At 44.6% G+C, this 14,362-nt stretch overlaps 1 protein-coding gene across 2 annotated transcripts in view; it reads left to right on the top strand.

Annotated features, from left to right (window-relative positions):
• The first annotated feature begins 1,293 nt into the window (after positions 1-1,293).
• The window catches only part of MECOM (MDS1 and EVI1 complex locus), a 35,594-nt gene continuing 22,525 nt past the window's right edge, over positions 1,294-14,362 (top strand). For both annotated transcript variants that reach the window (XM_066556842.1, XM_066556843.1), the window contains exons 1-5: positions 1,294-1,376; positions 3,145-3,361; positions 5,075-5,222; positions 6,258-6,411; positions 11,728-13,090. In XM_066556842.1, coding sequence (XP_066412939.1) covers positions 1,328-1,376; positions 3,145-3,361; positions 5,075-5,222; positions 6,258-6,411; positions 11,728-13,090 — 1,931 coding nt within the window. In that variant the 5' untranslated portion in view covers positions 1,294-1,327. The remainder of the gene's footprint in view (positions 1,377-3,144; positions 3,362-5,074; positions 5,223-6,257; positions 6,412-11,727; positions 13,091-14,362) is intronic.

Genomic DNA, 14,362 nt, shown 5'->3' on the forward strand with positions numbered 1-14,362 from the left:
TTAGTGGGCACGGCTTGTGCAGGCAGAAAGGATTAGGCTGTACGGCCACCTCCTGGAGGACACCGGTATGTGCTGGCTGCCGGTGGGCGATGATGCTGCGCTGTGCCTGGGCAGGGGGAGCACCGCCCTGGGTGACAGTCCTCGTGTGACCCGGCAGGGGAGGCACCCACCACCTCCAGACACCTGTCCCTGCCTGTGACAAACTCACCTGTGTGACTTTGATCACCTCTCTCCCCGTGCACTGCAATGAGCATTGAGAGTTAAGAGTTTGGGAGCAAACCTTTTAAAAATGCTGAGAAAAAGCAAAGGCATCATTTTTTTAGCGTAGGAAACATAGCTGTCATGTGGTTTTGTTTAACAAGGCCCGAGGAAGTTACTAATATTTATTTGAGCTGCTTCATGGAGCTTTTTAGTGCTCTTCACATTTCCTGCTGAGACAGAAAGCAGCCAGATGGATTTTGGGAATTTCCTTTCGGCAGAGTCTGGTGGTGCTGGCTTGTGCTTCCTCTGGTGCAGGGACCCAAGGGAGGGTGTCCCCTTTGCCCTCCCCCACAGCCTCCTGCCACCCCAAAGGGCTCCTTCCCACAGCCCAGCATCACCTGTGTAAGGGGACGTGGTGTCACCAGCCAGGGCCACCACCAGCAGCTTTGACTGCTCATGGTGTTTCTTCATCCAGGACTGATTTTTCCCTTGGTTTCCATTTGAAGCTGAGGAATAGCCAGGTGCACTGGTTCTTACAAGCTTCTCTCCTCACAGATTTTTGGACTGTGTAGATGGTTGGAATGGAGGGCTGGATGGCTGTGGCTTAACCAGCAGCATCTCCTCGTGTCTGCCTTAGAATTATAAAAACATCAAGGTTGGAAAAGATGTCTGAGATAATTGAGTAAAAGCATTAAAGTTACTTTAGTACTTTTCCCCAGTGCAACAGGAGTTCCTTCCCTTACCAGGATCACTCAGGGATGTGTTTTATGACTGCTCTTTGGTATAACTCAGCAGACAGGTTGCTGGTGATATCTGCAGTCACTGCACAGCTCATTTTGCAGCAGAGGCTGTTGAAAGCAGTCTTTTTTATCCTCACAGAGCCCAAAACACAACGACTTTGGGGCTGGAAGGAGCAGACTTGCCATGGTCAATCAGCCCCTCTCCATCAGTACATCATGAGTGGGCAGGCTCTGGCCACGAGGTCTGCCACACTCACCAGCAGGTTTGTGGTGCTTCTTTGCCTGTTGTGGTGCTTACCTTGCTTTTTCTTTCTATTTTTTTTTCTCCCCAGATATTCTACAGAGTGGTAGCAGATATTGAACCAGGAGAGGAGCTCTTACTGTTCATGAAGAGTGAAGATTATTCACATGAAACAATGGCTCCGGACATCCACGGTTAGCCTCTTCTTACTGTTTCATCTGACAGAAAGTATCACTGAAATTAACCCAGAATTTGGGAAGACTTTTTCTTCTGTTGGAATCTGGGATGGCTTCACTGCAGCCAGAGAGGAGAGCTGGACTGTGGTTGCATTTGTCCATCTTCTGCCCTTTTGTTCCTGATTGAAACTTGATTTTTTTGTGGGGTTGCAAAAGAAGAACAGCAGTCCATGTCCTTATCTGAAGATCACCATGTCCTTATCTGTGCTGCTCCTGCAGGAGCAGGACCCTGGTTATAGATTATTTTTTTTTCATTTAGTCAAACAACTGTGACCTTGAAAAGAGGAAATCTGAGGTTGTCAATGTTGCTGTCACTTGTGAGGACATCTCAGCCATTCTTACTCCTCACACTTGTCCTTTACTCATCCCACACACATTCTTTGAAACTCCTGAGTTGTTGCTCAGATTTGTCCCCCAATCTCCAAAATCTCCTTTAGCTGTGATACCAGTGGGTTATCAGCCACAATGGGACCTGGGTGTGGGATGCTGCTTAATGCCCAGCATGTTGCAGTTTATGCCCAGAGGGACATTTTACAAATTTTCAGGGATTCAGGGAAAATGCACAGGGCAGGAATTATAAAGGTCTCCACTTTCTTGTAACTGCTTGTACAGTCTTGTTCTCTTAAGAAAAAAGTAGGGGTTGTACATTCATTCCCATTTGGTTTTGTGTTTGGATTTTTTCCCCCAGTGTTAACTTTGCTTGGTTATTGCTGAAGGTGTCCCGCTCTCCAGCACTCTCTTCCCCCTGCCTAGTCCCCATGGTCAAGTAGCTATTGTATAAATGACACCAGAGGAGATCTCTGCAGTCACATGCAGGATCATGTCCCACAGGGCTAATTTAGAAGCAGACTGAGCCAAAGTGTTGCTCGTGGACAGCCAAGAACAGAGCCCCATGACACTTTCTCTGGATCAGCTCAACTGTCAAGTAGCAACCAAGAACATTCACTGGGGATCCCAGCCAGTGCCTTTTTGACTCAGAGCCTCAGGGCATTTATATCTGGAACCAAACCAGGGTGTCTGGCTCCTTGTATGGACCAACACTAGAAAATACAGCAGAAAAAAAAGCCATTGTGGGATGCTCTTCTCCAAGTTTGCTTTTTTTGGGATTTTCTTCAGCTAATCTATTCTTTTGCAGGAATTACTAGTTAAAGCAATGTAGTACTCACTCCAAAGTAACACTTTGCTGATATTCTACACTTTCCAGCAAGAAATTATGACCAAATTTTTGGAATTTAAAGCAAAGAATTTAACTTTGTGCATCTCTGGCTTACTTTGAACAGGGCTGGGTGCTGCAGGAGGACTGTGATGAAAGTGAAGAGGCTTTTAAAAGCTCTAAACACCCTTTTGGCTATTTTAGATGCTGGTGTTTGTGTCTGAGTCAGTCCCTTTCATTGAGAAATGGAGACACTGGCAGCCTCTGCTGGATGTCCATGTTAGACCCTGTATAATTCCATTTAGGATGGTATTTAAACACTTGTCCTTGGTATTTTAACTTTTGTCCTAAGCCAGGGTTAGGGATTCCTGTTGGATGTCACCCAGGCAGTTTTAACATTATAAAGCATTCTCAGAAATCCTTCTTTCTTTTGAGGTTCTTCTCCTTTTTTTTTCTTTTTATTGAGGAGCCATCCGTTAACCACACCATCATCCTGGTGCTTCTGGTGGGGTGGTGGTTAAGGATGGGTGGAAGCTGAGGTGGTGTCCCTGTCCCCACCCCTGTGTGTTGCAGAGGAGCGCCAGTACCGCTGCGAGGACTGTGACCAGCTCTTCGAGTCCAAGGCTGAGCTGCTGGACCACCAGAAGTTCCCCTGCAGCACCCCTCACTCCGCCTTCTCCATGGTGGAGGAGGACTTCCAGAAGAAGCTTGAGAATGAGAATGACCTGCAGGATGTGCATGAGATCCAGGAGTGCAAAGAGTGTGACCAAGTCTTCCCAGACTTACAAAGGTAGGAGAAGGTGCTCAAAACGTGATTGAATGGGGCAGATTCTTGTTCATTGGGTGGTGTTGGGCAGTGTGTGTTCCATGTGTCTGATTTTCAGTCTGAGGGGTTCATTCCAAGGGGCTGATGGAGGCAGATCAAGTCAGAAGAATGGCGTGGGTGAGGCAGGACTCTGGTCTGGGAGGTTTTTGCATGTTGGGAGTTATTCAGTGTTAAAGTTCTTCTCTCCCTGCGAGTGAGAGGATGGTATCTAACATATGGGGATCACTGAGGAAATGTAAATTTAGCTTAAAATATTAAATATTGAAGAGAAAAGGCAGAAAACAAAGAAGGAGTCATCATAAATAGATGGGCAGTACTGTGAGAAAGAGTGAAAAATGAGAGTGAATGCAGCCGTTCTCTGAACTGCTGAATTATTGAAAGGCTCATACACCACGCAGACAGTTCACTGCAAAAACGGGCCAAAGTGTGCTATATCCAGATTACATAAAACCAAGGGCCCAAATGAGCTGTGCTTGAGGGTGTGAGTAATTAGATGGAGAAATAGCTGGGCAGGAAGATGGGGGTGCTGGGTCCAGGAGTGCCCAGTGCTGATGGCCAGTCACAGAGTCCAGGTGCCACAGCCAGGGACAAGAATCTCTCTGGGTCTTATGGCAAATTTATTTACATGATGGAAAGTCAAGTGTTATAAAAGTATTAGGAGGAGAAGCCAGAATTATTCCCCCCCCCTGCCTTCAAAAGAAGAAGAGGGGTAGAAGTAAGAGCATCTGCAGAGTGAAATCATTTCCATTTCCCATGGCTGAGAATGGAGGTTGCTCTTTGGGCTGCACAACCCAGACAAGGCTGTAACCCCAGCAGGTTTGGTCACTGATTCAGCAGAGATCAGTGGGAAGTTCATGTGAAAACAGTTTGGGCATCCCAGGCTAAAATTCCCACTTTCCAGTGGGTTTTCTGTGAATCCACTCTTGCATTATGTAGTGACCTTCCCTCAAGCAGTGGTGTGAGTTATGACTCTGTATGTGAGCAAGCAATACAGCTGTTTAAAAATACATATTTGCTACAAATGAATGCTAAAAATTCAGAGACAAAATTTAATTTAAAGATGTGCAACAGAATTTAGGTGGACACTGAATATCCTAGTAATAGACTGAATAAACCACTAAGAAATGAATGACTAAACAACCACACAATTGCACACAGTTAATAATAATCATCAATAATAGCTTCAGTTGCAGTGTACCTTATCTAGAGGCTTCTTAAACTCATCCTGTCCTACTCCAGAGGAGTTATTCCTTATCTATTACTGCTGTAAGAAAAATTGACTCCCATCAAAGGAGTGGATTTATAGCAGGTGGTGGCATCCAAGGTGTGTTTAGAGGGAAAGTCATAAGGCAGAAATAATTCAGACTGCAGGGAAGAATTACCAGAGTGAAATAGTGAGAGGTGTATGAAATAATCTCCTTGGGGAGCGATGGCAGCAGCATCTCCTGGAGCATTTGCAAGTGGCCTGGCAAAACATGAGAGGATGTGTTATTCTGGTGGGGAGAAGGAGGTTCTGCCTCCTGGCTGGGGTGAGCCTGGAACTCACAGGACTTATTTCTGTCAGGACTGGGCCTTTGGGGCTTTTTAATTTTCTTTCTTTTGGCTGTAACTATGTGCTCTGCTCTCTCCTCCTCCTGTAAACCCCCATCTCACTGAGCCCTGCTCCTGTTTCCACAGCCTGGAGAAGCACATGCTGTCACACAGTGAGGAGAGGGAGTACAAGTGTGACCAGTGCCCCAAAGCTTTCAACTGGAAGTCCAACTTGATACGTCACCAAATGTCGCACGACAGTGGGAAGCACTACGAGTGTGAGAACTGTGCCAAGGTACAGTGAATTTTTAGGCTGCCTGGCACTTCTTGTGCTGCTGGATGCAGGGGAGCCTGGAAGTGGAGGTGCCCCAGGCTGGGATGCAGGAGGGCATAGGGCTTCTGCCCTGCTCCAGGTGGTTTCTCAAGGGTTTTCACTTCTACTTTGAAAATATGTTCTTTTTCTTTCCCTTTTGATTTGGAAATGGCTGTGGAGTCTGAAATGGGCACCAATGCAGGATGCTGACCATTCTTGAGCTCAGGGTTTGGTCCTTGAAAAGTTTGGTGGGGTGTAGGAGGGTCAATGAGGGGCAAGAATCCCCAGGGAAACACAGGGCAGAGGATTCCCTAGGCTGTGTGCCAGCTGCTGGGACCAGAAACTTCAGGACACTACTGCAATATAAATCAAAAATAAGCAATAGCATTGCCCCACAGCTGCACTGAGTACAACTCTCATCTCTAAAGCATCTCCATCACTTCCCAGCACTGGGCTTGCTGTGGGGATTATCTGTATAGTATGTGGTATTCTGCATTTGCTTTTTATCAGATTTCCAAAGCTTGGCCCTTTTGCATGAGGACTTAATTGGTTTTAGGTAGATTTGCTGCAATAATGGGAATTTCATATTCAGCTGACACTTACAAGATGTAACCAAGCCCTGGTTTCTAGCTCTGAGTTGTGTACAGGGTTACTTGTTGTCACACACTCAGGTATCAGTATAAAGTATTTCTATTGAAGTAACACTTAGAGGTTTCAAGCAGCAACATTTTCACTCATTTCTCATGAAATCTGTGACCTCAAATGTGCAATTTCTAACAGCAAAGTCAAATGTTTCTGCTGCAAAGGGGTGCACAGACCCACGCAATACTTGGGTGATCCTGGGAAAATGAGGCCCCTTCCTGCAGGAGCAGCTCCCATTGCTGGCCATTAGCAAGGGTTTTCACCTTAGAATACTCCCAAAAATAGCTCCAAGGTTTGAATTTTAAAGGGCTCTTGTAATAACTGGCTTCTTCCACAGTCAAGTTTCTTGGTTAATCAGTACTCATTTCCTAGCAGGTTTTCACGGACCCCAGCAACCTTCAGAGGCACATTCGTTCCCAGCATGTGGGGGCCCGTGCTCACGCTTGTCCAGAGTGTGGCAAAACCTTTGCCACTTCTTCAGGCCTCAAACAGCACAAACACATCCACAGCAGTGTCAAACCTTTTATATGTAAGTCTCCAACTAAACGTCTTTGATTAAGTGTTGTTTCATTGCCGTAAAGCAGCGCAGTCTGGGAGCTGGAGGTTGTGTTCTGCTCCCTTTGAGTTCCCCACCCGTGTCACAAGGGCTGGGAGTTACTGAATGAGTTCTGGGAAATCTGTGGTCCAATGCAAGGAGTTGTTTTCATGTGATTTTCCTTTTCAGACAGACTGTGTGCTGTATAAATGTACCTGTTGTCCCGGGGATGTTTTTCAAGGCGCAGATGCAAAGAGAGGAGTGAGATTTAGCCATGCCAGGTTTGGTGGCTGCACCCTCATTGCTCTCCTTCTGCTTTAGGAGCAGATTTTGGGCTGTAGAGTCTCCACAGCAGATGCCATGACTTTTGCTGGATTTGGAAAACAAATCTCAGAGGCAATGAGATTCATCTTGCCATCTTCCTCGAGCATGCCCCAAGTTTAAGGACTGAGTTGAACTGTTAGATCTTCACTGACAGCTTCTCCAGCAATAAAGCTGGCCTTGGATGTGAGCCTGGCTCTGTACCGGGCTTAAGTTGGACCCTCAGCACCTCACAGGTTGCATTTGCTGCTGAGTCAGACCCCGCTTGGGAAGGTTGCAGGTTCTTTTCCCTCCTTTTTACCAGGGAAGCAGAGGGAGAAAATATTTTAAAATATTGTTGGTAGTTCTACTCTCCACCACAGCCTTTTCAGGCACCTGCTGTGACTTGAAAGGTACCTTGACCATCTCTCCTACTTGTCTGCTAAACCTTTCAATCTTTTGCTGCTTCCAACAATAATTTACTGAAATATCTGCACCACACCTGGGAAAAGCATTGGCCACAAGCTAATATATTTCCTCAAGAGGAGGAGTATTAAACAACTCATTTGTGCAAAATGTGTAACCTGCCATTGGATTAGTAATACTTTTGGTTTGGACTCCTTCAATGAGAAAATGTATAATAGATCCAATGTTAAGTATCACTAATAATTTTTAAAGCTGATTGCAGATTAAATGATTGCACTTAATTAGTAAACTAACTTCTGGTTAGATAGGGACTCCTCAGGTAGGCCTTTTGCAACATCCTACATAGAAGTCTCTAAGTGGAACCCCTCATGAATGAAATAATCTCTCAAATGCTTTTTTGTTGCTTTTTTTTTTCTGATAAATCAAAACAACAACTGGTATTCTTCACATGTGGTGTGAGGGATGAAACCCCATGGAGCAACCTATGGATAACAGCCGTGTAATTGCAGAACAAAAAGGTTTGGAGACCACATGTTTGGTTGGCTTTGCTGAGCTGTGAGAGTGAGGTAGGGTCACCTAGAGCAGATATCTGCTTTCCACCAGAAGGCCACACACCGTGATTTACTCGTACCAGTCTGTTTATGGCAACTGTCTCTCATTACAGTGTGCCGCCCAAGCCTGAGTGAAAACTCACCAACACTAAGGTAATTACTCACTGCCTTCACAGAATCTCCAGCCTCCCCAAATAGAAACCACATGCCACAATGGGCTGAACATGTTCTAAATAGTACTTACAGTAATTTTTTTAATAAGCAGAAAATATGCAAACTTAACTGCTGGCTAATTTGGGGTTCAGAGACAATCACCGTGCAGAGTGCATAGGCACAAAATTAATTTTTTGCAATTCTTGGGGGTTTGTGTTAAACCTGAGGTCTGCAGAGCAGTAAAAGCTGCAAGGAGGGGAGCTTCTCTTACAAGTTAGTTGCTTAAAAAGTATGGTAGTGAGATTTAAAGGGTGTAATAAGGTGCAACAGCAGAAATCAAACCCAGCTTCTGTTGCTTTCGTACATGGAAACAATTAAAGTTGATAACCACCCCCCATGTACAAAAGTTTAAGGCATGTGATGAAAAGGAGGTAGATCCTATAACACAAATTTATCTGAGGAGTCCTTGGGAATATCCATGGAGGTGTCACAGTCAGATTAGACAGAGTCTCCTCCAGAGTCACTGTGGCATTGGGTGTGCCTGTCACTGATGCTGTGACACACCTGGGCTTCAGGTGAGAGTCCCCAAGAGGAACAGTACTCCAGGGAGCAAGGACTGCCACCTGGGCACAACACTCCTTTGCCAGCCCTAAAAATTAAATAGAATGCTTGTTGAATGCAAGAGGCACCTTGAGCAAGCAGCACCTCATTAAATAGTTTTAACTTTTTAACTTCAGTGCTTGAAAAGGTAAATTGTTGGTTCACCTGTTAATTGTTTGCTGAGATTATAATAATAAATATTTACTTATGTTAATGGTATTGCCATTATCAATTGCATTTAGTTTTAAAACTGAGATAAAATGCATTTAGTCAAATTATTAATTTGCATCTCTCTTAATAGCCTGTAAGGATATCTTAAAATTTTAAGTGCATATTTTTGCTTTTCTCCAGAGTAGAATATTTCTTGAGTCTATTGACTTTATTCTCCATATTATTGGGGAATAATAGTTTAATAATGTACCACTGTTCTTTAAGGGAGAACTTTCCAGATTTTAGGAAGACCTAATCTGTGCCAATACTCCCCTTTTCAGTCCTTTGCCACTCCAGCCAACCTGATCAAAGCCTTATCTTTAATAAAGCCATGTGAATAAGAAGCAGGACCTCAGTGCAACCTGGTAGAAGATCAAAAGTTCATAAAACATGATTTCTTTTTAATTCTACAATAGCCTATCATTAGAAATGCATGCATTTGAGATATTTCTTTTTTCTGGAAAAATGCATATGGTCTATCCTGCTTTAGACATGGGAGAGGAGTAAATTCATAATATCCAGCTTGTGTGAACCTATGGATGCAACACTCGAGTCACCATTTGGGTCAGTTTAATTTTGGTTTCTGTGATCAACATGGTGGGAGCTGGGGGAAATTACTGTGTAAAGCCTCAACAGTGAAGGTAAGGGGCCTGATTCTGTATGCTGGAGTGTGGAACAGAAATCTTATGCCTGCAATTAAGCTAAAAATAGGAGAAAATTGCAGAAAAATCAGAGCAAAAATTAATGTTAAATAATTCTATATTATGTAAAAGTATATCTATGTTAAATAGGCAAATAAATTATTTTTAAAGTGACAAAAACTACTTAACAAGAGAAAACCAAGAATTTTCAAGAAACTAGAATAATCTCTTCTTATCCTTCTTGTGTCACTTACTTCTTTCTCTTCCATTCTTTTTCCCTGTCTATTTTTCACTCGATTTTTGATTTTCTCTCTCTTCTTTCTTGGCTTTCCTTGTGAATGAAGATTTCCAGCAGGAACAGTAACTGATACACAGAAACAAACCTCCTTCCTGAATTACCACACTGCGAATTTCCTGTGTTTGGGCCCGATCCTGCACCGTTTACCCCACGAAATGTCAGAGTGGGATGAGAACAGGGGAAAAACGGGTGGATGGGGCAGGATCGGGCCCGGGAACAATAGCAGCATTGTTGGTGAGATAGGGAGCAGGCTGCTGAAGAGGTAAACAGTCAGGAGATGACAACAAGTGGTGGAGTTTCTCAAGGGCAGGGATTTGGAGGAGCAGGAAGGTTAGCGCGGGCCCCGGTGCGAGTGGAAGTTAGAGGACGTGATTGCAGTTCATGGGAACCAAGAGTGCAGGATGGGATACATTCAATTCAGTTTCCTCTGCAGGCTTAAAATAGAGCCATTGTAAATTATGTCAGACTGTCTCGAGTCATGAAAATGATTGTTAAAAAGGCCTCGGAATACACAATGCGCATTGTTGTGCGGCTTTGATGTGTGAAAGATGAGAGTTTATGATACCACAGAAATTAAATAAAAAAATAAAGCGGCCACATGCTTTTTCCTGGCTGGGACAAAAAAAAAAAAAAAAAGAACAGAAAAAAAAAGGATTTATTGCAGAGGGCTAACAGTGCTTGCTGATAGTGGTGCTGCCTTGCTTTCAAACAAGTCTGGAGGTGGTACTCTGAGAAGCAAGGTAGTGCAGAGGTACAGACAAATTTTGGCATAATGAAAAGCACAAGGCACAGCACAGCCTGGTGCTCCTGCTCATCCCAAAGATGCCAAGAAGGGACATAAACAGTCACTGGGGAACTAAGCACTGCCCTCTTCCAAACCCCACTTCTACTTACAGACTCTTAACTTGGTTGCCGCCCCAGTTTGCTCCCTAAGGTTTGTAGCAGCCAGAAAACCAAGAGCCTGCAAAATCCTGTTTGCCTCAGTGATGTGATTGACTCTGTAGTGTCTCACTCTGCGCCACTGGCACCACTTCCAGCCTCCTGCCACTGTGGAAGGTTGCTGGAAGCTGAGCTCCAGCATGCAGAGTGTCACAGGCTAGATCAGGCCCTGACCTCAAGGCAGATCTGCTCCCCTGTGTGTTCCCAGGCTTTCTTCCAAATGCTGCATTTGTGAGACTGAAATTCTCATCCCAGAGGTGTTTGAAAGGAAGTTCATCAGTCTCTTACTGAGCATCAGATGTGCAAATAAAGAGAGTTTCATTCTTAAAGGAAATTGTTGCTGAAATATGGTCTATCTTGTCATGTGCAAGAAGCAAATAAGCAATATTAAGACTAGGAAAATTACGATGTGGAATTTTGCGTTACTGGCACCTGTGAGCACTGTATACATTGCATGAATAGAAATGCATTGCATGAATAGAAATGCATTGGACATATGAGAGTACTGAGGTTTTCCAGGTTCCAGCCTGGACTTCCATGAGATTAAATTTTTCATCGTAAGTAGAAAAAAAATGTTTGTTACATTTGTTCTTGAAAATAGGAAATACCTGGTTGTCTCCTCCTTCACCTCTTTCCTATTCTTGCAGAGTGAAAGCTCTGCGAGGCAGCTTCATCTCTGTCTGGTCCTGCAAATATTTATTTTAATGATTCATTTTCACATGGGAATAGTGACATAAATGGATGGCATTTGAAGACACCTGTGCTCTCACACAGGAGCACTGTGGGTTCATGTGGGGTCACAGCACATGAAGCACTGTGGGTTCATGTGGGGTCACACACAAGGTTGTGGCTTGTGGGGGGCTCTGGGGGCTAATGCAACATGGAATAATGGTACTGAACGTGCAGCACTGTGCATTGCAAAGAGCAAACGAGGAGAGTGTGTCTTTTAGTGATTCCAGACCTTTTCTGCTTGGTTGGAGTGGGTTTTGGCTCTGTCTTCTGACATTTTTCTGCTCGGATGCCTTACTTTGGACAGTACAGTTGCTTTTATACATTTGTGCACCTAGACCTCTCCCTGTGGCTTCCTCTTTGACATTTGATGGGAAAAAAAATGGTATTATTTGCACAACTTTGAGGGTGGGGGCAATTACCACAAAGCCTGAGCTGTGTTGTTGTTGTTGTTTACATACAGGTGAGGTCTGCCATAAATCCTATACTCAGTTTTCAAACCTTTGTCGTCATAAGCGCATGCATGCTGATTGCAGAACCCAAATCAAGTGCAAAGACTGTGGACAAATGTTCAGCACTACGTCTTCCTTAAATAAACACAGGAGATTTTGTGAGGGCAAGAACCATTTTGCAGCAGGAGGATTTTTTGGCCAAGGCATTTCTCTTCCTGGAACCCCAGCTATGGATAAAACGTCCATGGTTAATATGAATCATGCAAATCCGGGCCTTGCTGACTATTTTGGAGCCAATAGGCATCCTGCTGGTCTTACCTTTCCAACAGCTCCTGGATTTTCTTTTAGCTTCCCTGGTCTGTTTCCTTCAGGCTTGTACCACAGGCCACCTTTGCTACCTACTAGTTCTCCTGTTAAAGGACTTCCGAGCGCAGATCAGACAAACAAAAGCCAAAGTCCCCTCATGACAAATCCTCAGATACTGCCAGCCACCCAGGATATTTTGAAGGCACTAAATAAACAACCATCAGTAGGGGAGAATAAGCCAGTGGAGCTTCAACCAGAAGGGTCCTCTGAAGAGAGGCCACATGAGAAACTCAGTGACCAGTCAGAGAGTAGTGACCTTGACCTTGACGATGTCAGTACCCCCAGTGGCAGTGACCTGGAAACCACCTCGGGCTCTGATCTGGAAAGTGACATTGAAAGTGAGAAAGAGAAATTTAAAGAAAATGGTAAAATGTTCAAAGACAAAGTAAGCTCTCTGCAGAGCCTGGCGTCAATAAATAATAAGAAAGACCACAGCAATCATTCCATTTTCTCACCATCCTTAGAGGAGCAGACTGCGGTGTCAGGAGCGGTGAATGATTCTATAAAGGCTATTGCTTCTATTGCTGAAAAGTACTTTGGTTCAACAGGACTTGTGGGGCTGCAAGACAAAAAAGTCGGAGCCTTACCTTACCCTTCCATGTTTCCCCTCCCGTTTTTTCCAGCATTCTCTCAGTCAATGTATCCATTTCCTGATAGAGACTTGAGACCGTTACCCCTGAAAGTGGAGCCCCAATCACCCAGTGAAATTAAGAAGATCCCAAAGGGAAGCTCTGAGTCTCCCTTTGACCTCACCATAAAACGTAAGGAGGAGAAGCCACTCACTCCCATCCCCTCAAAGCCAGCAGCCCCCTCTGCCTCCAGCCAGGACCAGCCTCTGGATCTCAGCATGGGCAGCCGAAGCCGAGCCAGCAGCACAAGGCAGGCTGAGCCTCGGAAAAACCACGTCTTTGGAGAGAAGAAAGGAGGAGACCTCGAGCAGAGGAAAGCTTCAGAGTCCTCTCTGCAGCACGCCAGGCCCACCCCGTTCTTTATGGATCCCATATACAGGTAAAGGACTCTCTGCTGCCTTTCAGCATCCTTTGGGGCAGGCAGGGGGGTCTGCCAGGGCTGCCACCCTGTGCCCCTCCCAGTGTGCCTGGAGGTGCCATTGCACTGCCAGGGCATGGGGGGCCCAGGCCACATGCTGACCTGTACATCCCTCCTCACATCCCAGCTGCTCCAAGTGAGCCATGGGGCTGGCAGTGCTGCAGTTAGCAAGCCCTCATTGCCATGAGTCATTAATTTAACCTGCATGGCTTTTCATGCAAAGGTTGAATATATTCTCTGAGTTGGCATCAGTTTTGGGTGTTTGTTTATTTGATCTGTATTTGATGTCACTGGTTTGCCTGAAGTTCATTTTCTTCCAAAACTCTGCCTTCTCTGGCTTCCCCTGGGGATGACAGTACCCCTTGTACTCCACTTCAGCAGCTCCTCTTGAGTTCAAGAGGAGTTTCTCACAAGTACAACAAAGAAACACATCGGCCCTAAGATGTGTTAAAAGTCAGGAAACTGAGAATTATTTCTGCCCTTTTTTGCCATTATTTGAGCACTGGGTTGTTTTCTTCAGGCATTTTGTTCATAGAAATGAAGGCACAGCATCCTTGTGTGTACAAAGCCTCACCAGTGGGCTCTTTAGACATAGAATCATCACAGAAAAGCTTGGGTTGGAAGGGGCCTTAAAGCTCCTCTCATCCCAACCTCCTGCCATGGGCAGGGACACCTTCCACTCCACCAGGCTGTGCAGGTCCCCATCCATGGTCTACCTTGTGAAATCAGTGGGAGCATTGTTGGCTTTGAAAGGTGCACTCTGTCAGTGAGCTGAGATTTTAAAAACCAGTGGTAAAATCCAGACCTTCTGGGGTTTCCCAGCAGAACTGAGATGGATCTCACTGGGATGTGAATTTCACCTGCATCCTGTGTGTGTCAGCCCCCCTTTGCCCTTTTTCCACTTTTATCTCTAACAAGTCAAAGTCATGCACCTAAATTAGTTTAGAGAAATATTAGCCATAAAAATATTCGTCTGTAATATAAATGACTGATTTTACAGCCTCTTGTTATAAAAAAAGGATAATGCCATGTAAATTATGCTAATTTATTACTTTATTTGAAAAAGAAATGCTGTGGGCAAAGTTTTTGGAGAGTGCTGGTGCATAAGACAAGAAGTCTGCATTATGAAGAAACAGGATATGATGCTATTTAGTGAGATGGTTTTATTCATGCCAGATTGATATCTGTGTTAGACCATAAGTTTTCTTTGCGTCATATTCACTTAAAATGCCT

Source organism: Molothrus aeneus, chromosome 10 (assembly GCF_037042795.1).
Source record: "Molothrus aeneus isolate 106 chromosome 10, BPBGC_Maene_1.0, whole genome shotgun sequence".
Lineage (NCBI taxonomy): Eukaryota > Metazoa > Chordata > Aves > Passeriformes > Icteridae > Molothrus > Molothrus aeneus.